The sequence below is a fragment of the Acartia tonsa genome, chromosome 1 (assembly GCF_053477335.1).
Source record: "Acartia tonsa isolate MP-2025a chromosome 1, ASM5347733v1, whole genome shotgun sequence".
In the NCBI taxonomy this organism is placed as follows: domain Eukaryota; kingdom Metazoa; phylum Arthropoda; class Copepoda; order Calanoida; family Acartiidae; genus Acartia; species Acartia tonsa.
In genome coordinates this window covers 29,826,768-29,847,288 of record NC_137260.1, presented here as the reverse complement: position 1 = coordinate 29,847,288, position 20,521 = coordinate 29,826,768, and the positions used below count along the sequence as shown (strand labels likewise).

General features: G+C 31.4%; 1 protein-coding gene across 1 annotated transcript in view; it reads right to left on the bottom strand.

Annotated features, from left to right (window-relative positions):
• The window catches only part of LOC145327121 (uncharacterized), a 67,408-nt gene that overhangs the window by 26,647 nt on the left and 20,240 nt on the right, over positions 1 to 20,521 (bottom strand). The window contains exons 10-15 of the mRNA XM_080170660.1: positions 14,961 to 20,479; positions 11,826 to 11,995; positions 5,202 to 9,192; positions 4,035 to 4,691; positions 739 to 2,363; positions 592 to 654 (exon numbers count right to left, since the gene is read on the bottom strand). Coding sequence (XP_080026786.1) covers positions 592 to 654; positions 739 to 2,363; positions 4,035 to 4,691; positions 5,202 to 9,192; positions 11,826 to 11,995; positions 14,961 to 20,479 — 12,025 coding nt within the window. The remainder of the gene's footprint in view (positions 1 to 591; positions 655 to 738; positions 2,364 to 4,034; positions 4,692 to 5,201; positions 9,193 to 11,825; positions 11,996 to 14,960; positions 20,480 to 20,521) is intronic.

Below are 20,521 nucleotides of genomic sequence, written 5' to 3'. Positions count from 1 at the left end.
AATCCCATTTCCCTCATAGCGTTATGGACTGTCGGACTGACGGACAAAGTGAATTATAGAGTAGCTTCGCTACTAATAAAGTAAACAATTATGTGACATAAAATACTAAACAAAAAAAAATTATTTCTGATTTAAGTGCTTTCAATTGGTCAAAAAGAGCAAGAATTGCTTTCGAGGGTTTATAAAGAGGTGAGAGATTCTTATACCCCAAATCCTTAGCAAAAAAAATATAGGCATTTCAAAATGACATTTAAGATACTTGAAAATTATGAATGTTTTTTATAGCTCATGATAGAAATTTCAATATCGAATTACGTCGCCTAGAAACAAAATTATAATCTGAATGATTTTTAATAATAATGACTATGAAAATGGGTGTTTTTATTGTAAAAATGTAATCCGTTACAGGCAACCTAACTTTCTGCTGAAAATAAGCTTATAATTTTGTTTTTAGATGACTTAATTTAATTTCTAAATTTCTATCATAAGCATTGGAAAACTTTTAAAATTTTCATCTAACTAAAATCATTTTAAAATCCCTACAATTTTTTTTGGAAGCTATATTCTCCAAATTAGGGGTATTGGGGTTACTTGTGGCAGTCTTGCAGCAGACACATCAGTGTATTTCTTGCAGACTTCCTTTAATTGTTTAATCTAAAGACAAAACAAAGAATTAAATATCAATCTTGTTTTCAAAATAAAGACAAAACTTATCATCATGGGTTTATCTTGTTATCAAAAGATCATTTCCTCATTAAACTGATTGAGATGGTTAACATCATACACAGGTCCATGCAAGCACTTAACCTCTGTAAGACTCTTCTGAAAATCTTGAAATTTATGTTCGCGGTTAATGTCATATACTGGATAGGTCAAATTCTTAATGTTAATCAATTTTTTATCTAAGTTTGCAAATGCATGCTTTCTTTCCTCAATTGAGTAGACTGGGCCAGCCAAATTTTTTACAGTTTCAATTTTGTATTGAATAATATTGAAGTCATGTTGAGGATTAACCCCTTCTCTAACTGGAGCACCAGATTGCTTTAAAATTTCTATATGTGCATTAATTTCATTGAAATGATGATCCCGTTCGATCTTCAACACAGGATAGGAAAGTTGCTTAAGGTCAGCTATATGCTTATCAATTTCATTAAAATGGTGGCTGTAATTATGACAATACACAGGGCCTTGAAGACTTTTTAAATCCACAAGCCTTGATTGAATTTCTGCATATTCATGACTTCTATCAATATCATAAACTGGATAATTTAAACTCTTTAGTTGCTCTACCTTTTTAATGATTTCATTGAAATGATGACTGCTCTTTACTTTGTAGACTGGCCCAGCAAGATTTATTAGATCTGCAACATGTCTTTGAATTTCAGAAAAACAATTAGAATGTTCAACACCATAATTTGGTGCATACAATGTTTTTAGAGTTTCAATTTGCTTTTCAAATTCAGCAAAGTTATGTTTTCTTTCAATACTATAAACAGGTCCGGTCAGATTTTTTAGATTTTCTATTTTTGCATTGATTTCATTAAAATGATGATTGTAGTCAACATTGGATCTAACAGGATAGTGCATTTCTTTAAGTTTTTCTATCTCTTTATAAACTTCAGCAAACTGATGTTCACGTTCAATATTGTAAATTGGACTAAAAAGAGACTTTATCAATCCAACATTTTGAAGAATACCCACAAAGCGATGTTCTCTATCAACAGAGAATACTGGATAGTTCAGATTTTTAAGTTTAATAACTTTATCTTCTAAATTGACATAGGCATGAGCTCTTTCAATATCATACACTGGATAGTTTAGATTTTTCAAGGACTCAATATTTTGTTGAATTTCATTAAAGCAGTGTTTAGAATCAATAGAATAAACAGGACCTTCTAATTTCTTTAGAGTTTCATATTTCTTTTCGATTTCATTAAATTTATGATCATGAATAATATCATAACATGGTCCAAATAAAGTTTTAATATCAGTTAGTTTCTTATCTATTTCTTTAAACTTATGTTCTCTCTCAATGTTGTAAACAGGACCAGTTAAATCTTTAAGTTGTTGAATCTTGATACCAAGATCACCATAAAGATGTCTTGCATCAACTCCTTCACGAACAGGATAGCTCATTTCTTTAACCTTTTCCAGCTGCTTTGTGATCTCAGAGAAACAATGATTGTGATCAATATTATAAACAGGACCATCCAGGGCTTTCAAATCAAACACTTTCCTCTCTAATTCAGCAAACAAGTTGTTATGCTGTACATCAAAGACTGGATATTGAAGATTTTTATTTTTTTCCAGGTTTTGTTGCTCAGGCATAAAATTATGATTGTGCAGAACATCATAGCAGGGACCTGGGCGCACATCATGTTATGACATTCCATAATAGAATGGGCAATTATGTGGTGAATTTAAAGTATATATAAAAAAATCTGATCTGTTCATGAGATTACAAAAATTACTGTCAATATATTTTTTTATTTTAAATTTTTTTTCATCTGAGGGAAAAACAATATAAGGCTTCTTAGTTTGTATTTGTTAAAAGATAATAAGGCAATGACTAAGTATTAAGATACGGGAATCTAGTTAAGAAAAAAGCAAGGTATTATTTTTGAATTAATCTCAGTAAATTAGTGAAAGTAAACATGTTAAATCTATAAACAAGGACATAATTTTCAATTATTCAATGAACGTTTTCTGTAATTAATACATGTAGCTTAAATTACACAATGTACCTATAAACACACAGTTCCCTTTCTACTTGAAACCCAAAAAAGGATGACAACATGCATAATTAGCAAAGCTTTTAAGTGTAAAAGTAAGAAAATCAAAGCAAATGGAAAAATATGCATAACTGTATAATAAACGCTCACAATTTCATGAGTATATCTTTAGTAATAGTTATAGATTTGCTTTTCAAAAAAATTTATCATCTTTCTAAAATAGAAGCAAAAAAATTCAAATGTTCTCACAAAAATCAAATAACCATCAGCTCCTAACTTACTGATAGACTGTCGAACTAAGTAAATTATATACTAGAGACTCAATGGTATAGAAAATCTTGAAATGCAGCAGAGAAAATCACGTTTGCTCCTAAATATAGCTGACTGATGGGTCGAAGGACATTTCAAATTACAGAGTAGCTTTGGTGCTAAAAGATATTTTAATATCTTTGAATCAAATATTTAATTAATAAATGTCTAAACTTTAAACATATACATGATTTATTTCTGCTGTTTAGTGAGTTTTGCACCCATACTGCTATTTGTTTAGAACTATTTCCAAATTTTGGCTTTAAATATCAATGGAGGTAAATTTTAAAGTTAAACACTAAACAACCTTGGAAGGTAACAAAACCAGAGAATAAAATTATATAGTGAGTGAGGAAATACTTGTAAAGATTATACGCATTTAAAACATTTAACTGCATCTCATACTTAGGCTTACCCTTAAGTCCAGCAATTCAACATTGCAATAGATTTTTTTGCTCTAGTTTACTATCTAATATTCAAGATAGGAAAGAAGAAAAGGATATTAAGTTAATTTGAAAGTTAATCACAAAGATAGATAATTTAGTTATTATGAAGCAAATATGTCTAAATATGGGATGCTGTTAATAGTTATAATTAAAGTCAAGAAGAATATTTTTCAACAATTTAGTAGATATATATATTTTCCAGCCAACAGCACTTTTTAATATATATTATATATACATACAATATTGAATTTAACACTACTGTAAATGGCATATATTCATGATTTTAACAATTTGATATGTTAATACTCTTTCATGATAATCTTAGTTACAATCATTCTTACGTTTGTTAATAGTAAAAAGCATTTGGTTAGGTAAGCATAAGATAGTTTCATGATCGCCAAAAGTAATAAATAGAAATAAGACTTCATCAAGTTATTATTAGAACAATAACTTTACAATAAAAGGATAAGTAGGATTAGAGTTACTTGATAATGTCTTTACAGTACAGCTGAAACTTAATGTGAATTAGTGGAATGTGTTAGTCATTATTGCAACATTGAATTGCTGGCTCCATCAAGATTAAGGTTTTCTATTCCCCCCATGCCAGGAAAGGCTTCAAAAGTGTTGATTTGAGATGACTCTTTAAATGAAGAGCTTTTCATCGCTGAAGATTTAAAAGAACTAGAGGAAGATGATCCCATAAAAGCCGAACTTGAGGACGAAGTTGCTTTAAATGATGTAGAAGCAGAGAATGTCTTTTGACTTGCGAATGAAGCCATTTTCTGTTGGGAGCTCTGTTGTGTGTTTACAGTATTTGTAGCAAGGCTACTCTGTGCTGAACTGGAAAACACTTGCTGCTGTGACATTGCACCATAGTTCACCATATTGCCCTTGCTTACTGCCCATTCAGCAGCTAGTGGAGGTGTCTCAGCACGCAGTGCATCTAGTTCTGCAATCCTTTCAGGTCCTGCCAGGTTAGAACCAGGTCTGCTGCTACCTGGGGACTCTGCCCATGTAACTCTAAGTCCTTTAGTTTTAGAACTAGCATTGCTGGGTGTTGGGCTCTGTCTTTCAACTGATGCAGCTCTTTGAAGGATAGATAGCTTTTGTGAACTTACATACCCAGTTTTTACAAATCCAAAGCCTTGGCCAAATGGATCATCAGTACGTCTGTTGACAATGCCCTTCTTTATTTGCTCTTTTTCTGAAATAACAGATTAATTTCATTTTAGATAAAGTAAAATCAAAGAAAACCATTTGAAAAAATTTAAGTTTCATAAATAAATACATCTATAATTAATAAAATACTATTACCTCCAAAAGTTTACCTATGATTTGTATTTTTATAATTACATAACCAGAAAGGAAGCAACTAAAAATGCATTTAAATAACATTTGAAGAATATTCCCAGAGACAAGAGATTATTCATATGGAAGAAAACAACACTTTTTATCTTTATTTGTGAAATAGTTCATAAATAGTTTATCAAGAACTGTAATGAATCCTAGAAATATCTTTGTATATAATAGGTGAAGAGTTAGGCACCTTATTGCTTCAAGGCCAAATGATATACAGAAAAATTTCTAAAATTCTCTAATATCATAAATAAAAATATGTTTTATATAAGTGAAAAAAATTATAATTCATAGCTTTACATGGCCGAACTCTTCACCTCTACTTCATAAAGTCCTATTTCTAACTCAAAATATTTACCTCTTCTAATCATTTCTTCTAAGTGCAACTTTTCTTGATGTCTCTTTTCCTCCATTATCTTCAGCTCTTGTAATCTTCTTTCTTCTTCTTGTCTCATCAGAACATTTTTCTTCTGTAATTCTGCATCAAAATCATTATCTTGCTTTTCAACAATCTTTTTCTTTCTTCTCTCCTCCTCATCATTTTTTAACTTTTCTTCCATTAGTCTTTGTTGCTCAAGCTTTTCTGCTCTTAGTTGTTCTTCTCTCTTTATTTTAGCTTGTCTTTCAATTTCAAGCTTTTGTTTTCTTTCTTCTTCAGCTCTGAGCATAGCTTCTTGTCTCATGATATCTTCTAGTCTCTGTCGTTCCTCCTCTGCTCTAATAAATTCTATTCTCTTTTGTTCTTCCATTTTCAATCTGTTGCTAAGACTCATAGATTCTTCTTTTATTCTATTAATGGCAGCTAACATGATTGCTTCTCTCTCTTCTTCTAATTCTTTTTTAGATTTTACTTGAATAGTTTTAAACTCTGAAGTTTTGAGTTTCATGCTAATTTCTTGTTGTTGTCTCAAGAACTCATCTCTTCTTTCTAATGCTTCCTTTTTACGCTCCTCACCTGATTTCATTGATATTTGTGTTTGTTGCATTTGGACAGATGATGTTTGATGCATTGTTGAAGTTGACATACTTGAGCTGGAAGTTGTAACTTCCATTGAACTCTTGTCTTTCTTGAAGAATTTGTTTACAAGCTCAACCTGGTCTGCTCTTGCTTTTGGTGCCTGGTATCCATCTGTAAAATTATGTTTAGCTAATTGAATTTTGCCAGTGTTGTAAATAGGCCCAACCATTTGGGTAAGATCTGACTTGTGGGTTGTAGATTCTCTGTAATGATGAGATTTGCTAACTTCATATGTTGGCGTATAAGATCTGGCTCTCAAATCTCTTTGGTGAGGCTTGCTTAGAGGAGCTTTGTACTTGTGAGATCTTTCAACAGGCATTATGGGACCATGGATAGGTGAAGGAGGACGATGCTTGACTGAAAAATCAGCTCCATAATGATGCTTATGTTCAACCTTCATTACTGGACCATGCATTTCCTTTTGTTCAATTGATGCATTAAAGTCATGACCATAGTTATGCTTCCATTCAGTTTTATATACAGGACCAACTTGAGAGGTTAATTCATTTGTAATAGGAGCATTAGGCTGATAGATGTGTTTATAATTTGTATCATACACTGGACCGTTCATTTCTTTTAAATTATCAACATGTTTAAGAATCTCATTGAAATGATGCTTTCTCTCTGGGATATCATAACTTGGTCCCTGCAGTTCACTTAATTTCTGTACATTTCTTACTAGCTCAGTAAAATGATTATCACGTTCTATATCATAGATAGGGTAATTTAAATTTTTAAGGTCAGCAATGGTTTTGTTGCATTCTTGGAAAGCATGTTTTGCCTCAACAGAATAAATTGGACCTGCAAGAGTCTTTAGGTCATTTAGATGAGCTTCAACCTGAGCATATGAATGTTTTGCTGATTCAAGATCATATACAGGGCCAACCAAACTCTTTAAGTCAGTCAGTTTATTATGAATTTCTTTATAACAATGTTGATGTTGAATATCAAACACTGGACCATTCAGGGATTTCAATTCTTGAACCTTTCTCTCCAAATCAAGGAAGGCATGTTTTCTTTCAATATCAAAAACAGGTCCAGTAAGAGTTTTGAGGTCAGCAAGTTTGGTTTCAATTTCTTTGAAATTATGTTTTCTGTCAATTTCATACTTGGGACCTGTCAGTGTTCTTAAGTCATTTTTGTGGGCATTTGATTCAGTGTAGTTATGAGCATTGTCTATCTGATAACAAGGGCCTGTGAGAGATTTTAGATCATTTACATGAGCATTATCTTCAGTATAACCATGTTCCCTATCAATCTTATAAATGGGATAGGTTAAAGTCTTTAGATCAACAAGAGCCTTTTCAATTTCAGCAAAGTGGTGATCATTGCTAATGTTATAAACAGGGCCTTGCAAAGTTTTTAAGTCTGCAAGTTTGGATTCAATTTCCATAAATTTATGAGCATTTTGTTCAATATACACTGGACCATGAATTTCTTTTAAGTCTGAGACTAGCTCCATAAACTCTTTAAAGTTGTGATTATGTTCCACAGAATAAACAGGATAATTCAAGTCCTTTTTCTCAAATTTGTTAGTGTTTACTTCACTGTATTCATGCTTTCTGTCAATATCATATACTGGATAATTAAGATTTTTCAGATCTGACAACTTAGCTTCAATCTGTTGGAAAGTATTTTTTCTCGCTTCAATATCATAGCAGGGACCAAAAAGAGTTTTTAGATCAACAATGTGCTTTTCAATTTCATTAAACTTGTGCTGTCGTTCAATATTGTAAATTGGATACACCAGATCTTTGTTAGTTTCTCCTTGTTGGATATATTCACCATAGTTATGTTGTCTATCAATTTTAAAAATAGGGCCACTTAGATATTTTAGATCAATAAGCTGTTTCTGAATATTTGCATAATGATGATCTCTATTGATGTCATATACAGGACCCTTCAACTCTCTTAGTTGATCAAGATGTTTCTCAATTTGAGCATAGGCATGTTTACGATCAATCTCATAAACAGGATAAGAGAGATTTTTCAGGCTTTGGATTCTGGATTCAATTTCTGTAAAGTGGTGCTGATTTTCTATTTGATATACAGGACCTTCAAGTTTCTTGAGAGATGCTAGCTTCTCTTCTATTTGAACAAAGTGATTTTTGTGTTCAACATCATAGCAAGGGCCATACAGGTTTTTAAGCTGGACAATTTCCTTTTCTACCTCTCCAAATTTGTGAGCTCTATCAACATCATAAACAGGACCAGATAAATCTTTTAAGGCAGTTACCTTCCTTTCTACTTCATTAAAATGGTGCTTAAAATCAACATTCTCACGTACTGGATAATTCATTTGACCTAATGACTCAATATGTTTATCAATTTCTGAAAAGTGATGAGTACGGTCAATATCATAAATAGGTCCCTCAAGGGACTTTAAGTCTGCAATTTGCTTTTTAATTTCATAAAAATTACTATTATGGTTAACATCAAAAACTGGATATTTCAAATTTCTGGGGATTTCAAACTTAATATTTTCAGGACAATATGAATGTTTATTAGGAATGTCATAACATGGACCTTCAAGTTTTTCCAATCTTGAAACACGTTCTGCAATTTCATTGAAATGATGTTTGCTAGGAATTTGATACACAGGGCCTTCAAGGACTTGGGCACTCTGCACTTTATTAGGAATTTCTGCATATTGATGTTTTCTATCAATATCAAATGATGGGTAGCTCAAAGTTTTCAGTGAATCTAATGATTGTTTGATTTCACTGTAAGCATGGTTTCTTTGCTCAATATTCATAACAGGACCAGATAAATCTCTTAAATTCTTAACTCTTTCCAGAATAATATTGTAATTGTGTTGTCTGTCAATATCATACAGAGGAGCTGTAAGACTCTTTAATGTTTCAACTTGAGTCTGGATTTCATCATAGTGATGTCTATTATCAATTTTATATTTGGGACCTACAAGATTCTTTAATCCATCAACTTTAGCTTGAACTTCATTGAACAAACTCTTGTGTGCAACATCATAAATTGGTCCTTGCAAATCTTTAATTGTATCAAGTTTTCTTTCAATCTCATTAAAGTGGCTCTTGTGTTCAGTATCATAAACTGGTCCATATTGAGTTTTCACTGTTTCCATTTTCTCTTTGATTTCATTGTAGCAATGTTTGATAGCTTCAGTGTTATAAACAGGACCTTCAAGCTTCTTCAATCTTTCAACACGCTGTTCAATCTCCTTGAAAGTATGCTTATTATCAATATCATAAAGAGGAGCATTAAGGTTCTTGAGTTTGTCAACCTCTTTTCCAATTTCTTTAAAATGATGCTCTCTCTCAATATTGTAAACAGGACCTTCTAAATTGCGCAGCACCTATGAAAATTAAAACAATCAAGAAAAACAGAATTTAATCAATATGAAAATAAACAATTAGGTCATTTGAAAAAGGACTGGACAAATGGGAAAAATATTTTTCAAATCTTTTATTTGTACTAATTCTACAAAGATAATAAAACTTATTTCAACTTATTTGATATAGAAATAATTGTCTGAAATAATTTCATAGGCTTATTTGATACTGTTATAAATAAAACAACCATCAGAACATCTATAACTTAAGATTAAATGTAAATATCCTAAACATGAGACAAAACCAGCTAAAGTATGTAATAATTTGAAAATAAATCTATTGGTCTAGTATAATTTATATACAACACACAAATTTCTTAAACTGTTTTTAAACTATTTTTGAATGGGGGGTCAAAAATATACTAGGACACCTATAGAATCAGACTGCAGAGCCCAAATTTGAATTAAGTCCCCAATAAACTTTTTTGGGGGGATTTAAAAATTAATTTTTACTGTTGCTCTGGTCATTTTTACCAGATCAAAAGGTCTTTTTTTACTTCGTGTAATATTGTAACTTAGTGAACAATTTTATATAATTCACTTTATACTGATACAATAAAAAAAACATTACTCTGTTCAATGGAAATATTTTTTTTTCTAAAACAATTAATTTCATTGAAAAATCTGACATAATACAATAAAAAACATAATGCTGAATTTAAACCAATTAGAAATTAGAATTTCCGAAAGAGTGTTTTCACAAAGTGACTTATTTCAAACGTAGTTAAATAATTTTATTTAATAAAAATGAAAAGAATGAAAACCCTACTCATAAAAGATACATACTTTTAAAAAATATTTTTAAAAATATGTTTGAATAATCTTATTTTATATCATATTTGTATATGTGACAAAAATAAATTTGTTGTATTGCATAAACATTTGTTGTCATCTTAATTTATTTAACCCTTTACAGCAAATTTTTATGTGTTTTAATGTATAATAGTCATGAAACATTTTTATGTTAATTCATTGATATATTGTAAAGAATTAATTTTTAATTAGTATTGATAGATAAAATCAAAAGACCTAACTTTACTGTATACTAGCATACAATATTTACGAAGCAAGACACTCTAAAAGTTGAGTATTTTACCTACAAAGGGAAGAAACATCACGATTCAGTAAAAATTATTTAATCCATAGTAAAAAATAAACTTTAAAATCCTAATAAAAATTGATGTGGGCAATTGTTCTCATTTTTGGCTTTGCAGTATGATTCTACAGATGTCAAAGTATATTTTTAATATACCTTTTAAAAATAGTTTAAAAACAGTTTAAAACGTTTTTATTTTATTTTATATTTTTATCCAGAAAATGTTTTAAATCAGAACAAAACATTAAAGATACATGAAAATTTGTGGAAAATTATTAAAAAAGCAACTTGTATTTAATCTACAGAAACAAAAAATCCCTTTAAACAATTGAAAACTTATTTTGATACAATTAACCAGAAATTTTTATAAAAAGGACCAGAAATACTAAAGATATGGAGGTAAAAAATCAGAAATGGCTACTTGTTCTCTCATCTTATGAAAAATAATCCCTTAGAGTAATAGTAAATTTAATTTTGATACTCTTAGCTACAAAAATTTAAAAATCGGATCACGTAAATAAGATATAATCCCGTTCCCCCCATTACGTTTAAGTAGCTTAAAATAGAAAGGACGATAAAATCCAATAAAAGCAAAGCTGTTTGAAAAAAAGACAAAAAATCCAATCTTTAAGGTATGTTAAAACAAGAGGACAATAAAAATAATATAATAATATATTTTGTCATATAATGCCTGTAAATTTGATTTTGATACTTTTTCCCACAGACACTTGAAAAACCGGAATAAAACATCATAGACATAGCTAGGATATATGAAAAGTAAAAGAAAAATGTTCTTTCATCTAAGACACAAATATCCCTTAACTAAGACCGGCGCTCAAAAAAATTATCCCGCTATTGGCTAGATTAAATATTAATGTTTTCTTTCATTTGCCTATCCCTGAATATTAATCTTTTTCATCCACTGTCCAATCTCTGAATATCAACCCAACTACAAAAAAAGTTACTACACATAAAGATTACTACGACTTTAGTTTCACTTTTTCATCATTTTTTTAAAAGATTAAATGTCCCTCTCTCTCACTTCCCTTTTCTTTTTTTAAATTTCATTATTTTTATTTAAAACCGTATTTAAAATTTTGGGTTGATATTCAGGGATTGGACAATGGAAGAAAAAGATTAATATTCAGAGATATGCCAATCGAAGAAAAAGGTTGATATTCAATCTAGCCAATAGCAGAATAATATATAGATCTGTCATGGATCTTGATGCAATAAAAGTGATCCGTTTTATAAAAAATCTGTTGAAAATAATTCATAGGGTTAAAAAATAGGAAAAGTAGTCGCTCATATAGGTATAGAATAAAAAGGAAATTTGATGTACCCCAATTTTTCAAGTTTATCAACAAATTTATGTGCTATTTTGTTTATACCTTTAATTTGTGGATGTTGTTTGCATTTAATTTTGTTCCTATTTCTTTTTTTGTAAAACAAATATGTTCAATGTATTGTACAGTACACTACTTATATGAAAACACCTCACCTTAACTCTGGCTTCAACTTCATTGAAATGATGTTTACTGTCAATCTCATATTTTGGTCCAACAAGATCTCTCAAACTTTCAATTCTGTACTCAATCTCAGCAAAGTGATGTTGACGATCAATCTTGTAAATTGGACCATCAAGCTGTTTCAAAGATTGAACTCTTGTGTCTAAAACAAAACAATTAATTGGTTTTATTTTCATACTAGTGACGAAAGCGGCCTTAGGCCGCCTTAGGGTCCGAGTTATTAGAAAAAAACAGAAGGACATTTCAAATTATAGAGTAGCTTCTCTACTAAAAAATATTTTAGCAGAAAATCTTACATGAACTTTATATGTCTGTCTGGTACACAATCAGAATCATGATTTACTTTAAAATAAAAATAGAAAGCACATTTGTCTGTGAGGATTTCGCTGACTAAAAAGCATCATATATTCAATTATCTTTGTCAGTCCGTCCGTCCATTATGCTAAAGTTTTAGTAATTAGATTTTATGGTTTTAGAGATGTATGTTTAAAGTTTACTGTATATATTTCTATTGAAATCTAATGTTTTAACCACATTGTCTATCTTATTAGATTTTTATTAACTTCACAAAGTTTATGGATGTTATCATATGTTTCTTTGTACTCTAATTGAAATGTCTGTCTGTCAGTAAGAAACCGTAAAGGAGTAAACGTGAATTTCTCTTTAGTTATTAAAGATAAATGGCTGGAATTAAAAAAACATCCCCATACTGATGAACATCCAGTATATAACTTACTTTACCCGTCCGTCTGTTGGAAAGCTTTGATATGCATCTACTATCAAAGATATTGTATAAATCTATTGTAAACCTTTCCATTTTTTTAGCTTTACTAAGAACTTATAAATAATGTCATCCTTGTTAAGCTTTAAAATTTCTTAGAAATTCTTTTAATTAATCCTATCAAGAGTAGAGGCACATAAAGTGTAAACCTCGGTGGGTTAGGACCCCTTGCAAGAATTAGGCTTATGGGAAAAACCTATCCCTTCTAATTTACAATTTATCTATAATACATTTAAGGTTTATATCTATTTTCTTGGGGAGTGGGACACCCCCAACTCCCCAAAAAATGTAAAATACCTCCCCCCCAAAATTTTTTTCTTTTCTTTTTAAAACTAAAATTAAAATAGTGGGGTCAACTACCCCCCCTCAAAAAAAAAAAAAATTCCCCCCCAAAATTAAAAAAAAAGAATTTTTTTAAAAATCTAAATTACGAAAAATTGGTTTGATTAAACCTCTTGGGGCGAAGCCGCTAGTTTATAAAATATTGGAGTGTATTTTCAATGCTTGATATGTACTCGATATGGGAAAGCACCCTAAACCTCACTTGCTTAATTATTATTAAATATATTTTTTACGCGAAGCACCTCTATAATTAGAAATGTCCGTCTGAGGGTAAAACATAATTCTTTATCTGCTATCAAAGATAGACGGCTTTAATTTTAAATTAAAAATGTATTTTTCCCCTTTATATGCCGTCGGTCTGTCAGTATAGCTTTTAGTATTTCCAGGGAAGACTTTATTATCTTATCTTCTATTCAAGTTTTGTATGATTTACAACATACAACATTAAATAACTAATAAAAATATTTTTATTTGTAAATATATTGTCAATTTGATTTCAATGTCTCATTCTTAATATCTAATCTACTTAACTGATTTGGTTCTCTATTTTATATAAACTTAACATCGGTACCGTGATGGTTTTAGGCTATTTAATTATTAGATTTAAGTCTTGGGATGGGTTTAAGCTTTTTCTCTATTCCGTAGATAATAAAGGGGCAAACGCTAATAATATATAAAGTTTTTTGTCTGAAGGTTAAAATCTCAATAACTACTAAAGCGATTGGGTTTTCAATTTTAGGTAAGCTTTAAATAGGTCCCATGAGGGCATTAGGCTATTTCATTTTTAGATGGTTTTAAGCTATTTTTTCTAGCCTGTTTCTGCCCCTTTAATTACAGAGCCCCTGGATGCTAGGTACGCATCCGCTAGGTATGCATTTTTTTATTCAGAATTAGAAATATGGATTTTGTAAAAATTTCCCTGACATTTCCTATGCCCTTTTTTTTTGGGGGGGGGGGGGCGGGTGGTTCACTGTATATTCACAGGGGAAATATTAGAAAATAAATATAAATATATCAACTTGCACATAAAGATTACTTCAAGTTCAACTACTTACGTTAAAATTTCTGTCCGGCTGATTTTAGTTATTTATTTTACAATAAAAGCCTTTGATACTATGAAGGTAATAACATTCTGCCTTAGTGTTTTCTTTTTTTTAAAACCTCTCTCTCACACTTGCTTTTTCTTCCATTTTTTTTTATTTGATCTTCAGATACGTATTAACAATAATGTTTTTTTCATTCTTTTAAAAATGCAATTTGAATTATGGAATTTATTTTCCAATATATATTTTTTTATATAACCGTCACGTAAGGGCTAAAATGTTTTTAATTTTTGTTTGTAAATCTGAACACATTAAAAGTGGCGCTAGAATCAATTTATTTTAAAACTAAGTTTTCGTAAATTTACTATATTATGAATTTAAATTTTCTGTTTTAAGAATAGTAATTAAATACTTCAACATAATGTAAATAGCAACATGAAATAAAAAAGATGAATTTATTCTTAATAAAGTAAAATATTGGGTCGTATTGTTCTGGGCAATGAGAGTTTATTATGGATTATTGAAGCACTATGAGTTTTACACATTTATTTCTTGGAAGACTTGAGCTCATATATAGACATTTATTTCCTATATAGATCTGACATGGATCTTGAAGCAATAATGCAGGCCGTTTTGTAAATGTTAAAAATTGGAAGAATCTATTAAATAAAAGTTATCGCAAATATACTTAGTAAATAAATGTAACAGAATGGTCTGTCTTTGTGTAATCAAGGACCTTGTTAGCCGCTGAGCCGTTACGGTTCTCCTATACAGTGCAGTGTAGCTAAATGAAACAGTATTTCTACTAATGTACATCTTATTAGTACTATGTTTGTAATATGTTTGTCCATTGGTATTAGGTAAAGCAATGAATAAGATTAAATTTTAATAGGCAAAAATTTAATACAAATAACTTAGTCTGTAGAATAATTATTACTAACCTATTTCATTGAAGTGATGTTCATGTGGTACATTGTAAAGAGGACTAACAAGTTTTTTAATTGATGCCACAGACTTTTCAATCTCATTATAGTGATGTGTTCTATCAATCTCATACACAGGATATGTTATCTGTTGAATCTTTTCAGCATTGGCTTTGATTGCTTGATAATGATGCTTTGGAGAGACACCAGGTGAATAAACAGGACCAGTAAGCCTTTCAAGATGCTGAACATTATGTTGGATTTCAGCATAACAATGGTTCCTTTCAATATCATAAACAGGGCCTTCAAGAGTTTTTAATTTTTCAACATTTTTCAGTAGTTCAGAAAATTTGTGATTACCATCAACTCCATACACTGGCCCATAGATCTCTTTAACCTTCTGGGCAGTATTGATAATCTCCTTAAAATGATGCTCCCTTTCAATATTGTAAACAGGGTAAGATGTTTCCTTTAGAGATTCAGTAGGATCCATAATTTGAGAAAATTCATGTTTGTAATGTTTCTCTGTGTTGTATATAGGACCAATGAGATTTTTCAAGCTTTTGACCTGCTGTTCAAACTGGTTAAAATTATTTTTATGTTCAACATTCATAACTGGATAGTTCAGAGTTTTAAGATTATCCAAAGATTTCTGGAATTCATTAAATTTGGAGCTGTGGTCACATTCAAGGACGGGGAAGTAAACATTTTTGATCTTGTCTACATGATGTTGAATCTCATTGAATCCACTCTTGTGGTCACATGCCATTACAGGACCAAATTGTGGCTTTTGCATTTCAGCCAAGCATTTAGAAATCTCATTGAAGCTATGGTTGACTGATTCTAGCTGATATACAGGGCCAGCCAGATTTTTTAGCTTTTCAGCATGATGAAGAATGATATTATACTGGTTTCTTTCATCAACGTAAATTGGACCAGCCATTGGCTTTATATTTTCAGCCCTCTTCATTACCTCTCTAAATGAATGATTTGAATCTTCTGGCATATAAACAGGGCCAATTAGCGACTTAACACTGTCAATTGATTGCATGAAACCTTCAAAGCTATGTTTTTCATTAGAACCAAGATAGACAGGACCTTGCAAAGTGCCAATCTTTTCTGCAACCTTTTCAATTTCATTAAAATTAAACTTCTGGTTTCCAATGTCATAAACAGGTCCAGTAAGATTCTTTAGACCATCTACTGCTTTCATCACCTCACTAAATGAATGTTTTGCATGTTCATCCATGTATACAGGTCCATTTAACAATTTGATAGTCTCAGCATGCTTCTCAAATTCATTAAAATGATGCTTAGCATGTTCCTTCATATAGATAGGACCAACAAGATTTTTCACACTATCAATTGATTTTCCAAGTTCTGAGAAAGCATGATTGGTATTCTCATTTATATAAACTGGCCCAGACAGCTGTTTAACCTTTTCTCCAGATTGAATGATGACATTGAAGTTGTGTCTTGTATTCTCATCCAGATAAACAGGACCAACCAACTCTGATAACTTTTGAGCACTCTTTTGGATTTCTGAGAATTGATGCTTTACATCTTCATTCATGTAAACAGGTCCATCAAGCTGCTTAACCTTTTCTACTTGAGCACAAATCTGAGAAAATTCATTTCTTCCAGAATCTTTTGTCATGTAAATAGGACCAGTCAGATTCCTAATTGTATCAACACTTTTAATAAATTCTGAATACTTGTATCCAATATCATCAGTCAAATAGATAGGTCCACTGATGTTCTTAAGCTTGTCTGCAGCTTTTTCAACTTGATTGAAGTGATGCTTACAGGCATCAGACTGCAAAACAGGATAAGACATGTTGGCAATTGTTTCAGCAGCTTTTTGAACCTCATTAAAATGATGTTTTGTATTCTCACTGATATAAACTGGGCCATGAACCTGTTTTAAAGATTCAAGATGTTTCTCAATTAGGTCAAAATGATGTTTGTTATTATCATTTAGGTAAACTGGACCAGCAATATTTTTCAATTTATCAACTTGTTTGATAAACTCTGAGTAACAATGTCTGGTATTTTCATCAAGATAAACAGGACCTGTAATGTTCTTTAGCTCTTGTGCCTTGCTAAACACAACATTAAAGTTATGACTACTATCCTCAGTCATGTATACAGGTCCACTCATACTTTTGATAGATTCAACAGGAGCACACAGTTCATTAAAGTTGTATTTTTCCCCTTTCTTGACATACACAGGACCATGAAGAGATTTAAATCCTTCTGCAGTTTTTATGATTTCATTGTAGTTATACTTAGAATCTTCTGTAACATAGATAGGACCCACAAGATCTTTAATTGTTTGAACTTGTTTAGAAATTTCAGAAAAGTGGTACTTACTTTCATCTGTAATGTAAATTGGTGTGGCAAGATTCTTAACTTTTTCGGCATGCTTCTGAATCTCAGAATAATGATGTCTGGTTTGGTTATCCAGATACACAGGACCATTTAGAATTTTAGCTTGGTCAACTTTCTTAATTAGTTCAGAGAAAGCATGCTTTGTATTTTCTTGTACATAAACTGGACCAGTTATTTGTTTGAGTTTATCAACATTTGATATAATGATATTGAAATGGTTTCTATTATTTTCATCAAGATAAACAGGACCTGTAAGTTCAGAAAGCTTTTGAGCTGATTTCTGAACTTCTCTGTAGCTATGCTGAACATCTTCATTCATGTAAATAGGCCCAACTAAGTTTTTGATCTCATTAACTTGCTGATGAATCTCACCAAAAAGATTTCTACCTGAATCTTTCTTCATGTAAATAGGACCATTTAAATCTTTTCCCACCGAATCTACAGCCTTGATAAACTCAGAGTAGGCATGTCTTGTTTCACCCTCAAGATAAACTGGGCCTTGTAACATCTTCAGTTTTTCTGCACATGTTGTAATCTGGTTAAAATTGCTCTTTAGATTTTCAGTATTTAGCACAGGATGATTAAGATATTTGATCTTTTCAACATTTTTCTGAATCTCAGAAAAATGATGTTTAGAATTATCAGAAATATAGATAGGAGCATGAACTTGCTTTAGAGAATCAAGATGTTTTTCAATTACATCAAAATGATGTTTGTTTTTATCATTGAGATATACAGGTCCAGCAAGAGACTTCAAGTTTTCAACACTTGATATAAATTCTGAATATTTGTGTCTGATATCATCAGTAAGGTAAACTGGACCTTTAACATCTTTTGGTGGTTCAACTTTAGCTGGAACAACATTGAATTTATGACTTACATCTTCTGACAGGTAAACAGGACCAATCAAATCTTTTAAAGTTTCAGCATGTTGAGCTATTTCATTGAAGCTATGCATAGCATCTTTGTTGAGCAATACTGGATGCACAAGTTGCTTTAAAGATTCTGCACTCTTTTCAATTTCATTAAAACAGAACTTTACCTCTCCAATATCATAAACAGGACCAGCAAGATTCTTCATTGTTTCAACTCGTGTAGCAATTTCATTATATTTTGCAGGATCAAATGGGCCATAAATTGGTCCACAAAGATTTTTAAGCTTTTCAGCCTCTTTATAAACTTCATTGCAACTATGTTTTGATTCTCCAATGTCATAGACTGGACCTTGCAAAAGTTTGATATTATCTATACCTTTTTTGATTTCAGCATAATGATGGTCTCTTGTTATATCAAAAACTGGTGTGTTTAAGTTTTCCAGTTTTTCAACATGAGTTAAGATATGTTGATAATGGTTTCTTGCCTCTGGAGTATACACAGGTCCATTTAATGTTTTAAGTTCATTTGCAATTGAGTTAGCTACATTGTAATTGTGTTGTGCCATTACATCATAGACTGGACCAAGAAGACTTGAAATATCATGTGTGACAGGTGGTTGGTATGAATATTCATGCTTGTCAAGATCCATCATTGCATACTTGCCAGTAAATCCAGCCATAGCAGCAGCATTTGTGACAATTTCTCTAAATGAGTGAGAATGAATAGTATCCATGATAGGGTACTTTTGTTCTCCCTGCACAGTAAAACTAGGTTCAAGTGTTTCTCCACTGTATTTATGAGCAGAATCAACAGGATAACAGGGTCCTGATACTTGAGTAACAGTATCTGCTTTACCTGGCACAATATGATACTTATTATTATTATCAACTCCTTGCCAAACAGGACCTGACATTAGTGGCTGGCTGTCAACCTTGCTAGGTATCTCATTAAATCCACTCTTGTTTTCAACGCCTCTATAAACTGGACCAGTGTTAGAGATTTCTCCAGAAACTCTGTCTGGAACCAGATTGTATTGGTTATTTTGATCTGCACACATTACAGGTCCATTTAATTCTTGAACTTTTGGAACATTTCTACCAAGTGGACCATAGCTATGAGACTCTTTAATATCTGGTCTTTTAGGGGTTGAGATCATGTTACCTAAATCTGGAATCTTTTCTGGCATAGGATGATAACCACTACTTCTGTTGATGTCTTTATAGATAGGGCCACTAAGCTCAGATCCTAATTCTAGCTTGACACCTTCAATAATATTGTACTGATTTTTCTCTTCAACACCTCTCATCTTAGGACCAGCCATAACAATTTCACCAGTAACCTTAGTTGATTGTGGGTTATACTTGATAGAATCATCAACTCCGGGATATTTAGGGGCCGTCATTACTGGAACTCTTTCTGACTTAGAAGCTTCAGGTCTGTAATGGCTTTTATGCTCCACAGGTAGGACAGGGCCACTTAATTGCAAAATCTTTTCAGCTTCTTTCATAATTACCTCAAAATGATGTGATTTGTCTACACCATACACAGGATAACTAATTTGTTTCAGAGCTTCTGTATGTTTACCAAGTTCTGAATAATGATGTTGTCTTTCCACACTGTCATAAACTGGATTATTCATCTCAGTCAATTTGTGAGCATGTGTTACTAGTCCCTTAAAGTGATGCACAATATCTGTATCATACAAAGGACCAATCAAGTCAGTTGATACTTTTCCTGATGTTTGAGATTCAGGATTATATCCATGCTCTGACAAATCTTTGTTGAATCTTCTCTTATTTAGCATAGTTGGGGTTTGTAATTCTTTGACCATAGTATTTGTATTTTTAACTGATTCAGTTGGACCAGTGAATTTAGATGAATGTGACGTGTTCATAATTGGATATTTCTGCTCTCCAACAGATTCAACGACAATAGGTCTTTGACCACTTTCCATAATATTGAATTTATGAGTACTCTCAACTCCTACAGTATAAGTTGGCCCTTGTAGTGTTTTATTTTCAATTGAAGTAATATCTTCTTTTTTGAAAGTGTGAGAATGTTGAACATCCAGAACAGGCCCTTTCAAAGTTAAAATCTTTTCTCCAGCCTTAGGAACTTCATTGTATTCATGCTTTCCCTCTGTAACATAGACAGGAAAAGATAACTCTTCTTTTGATCTTGGTTCAGGCCTAGGCGGAATATCTTTTGGATACTGATGTTGCCTTTCAACTGGATATAGAGGGCCATGCAGTTCTTCGGGTGGAGGTGGCCTGAAATAATTAGTAATGCTATTACAGGAATCTTTCATTTAT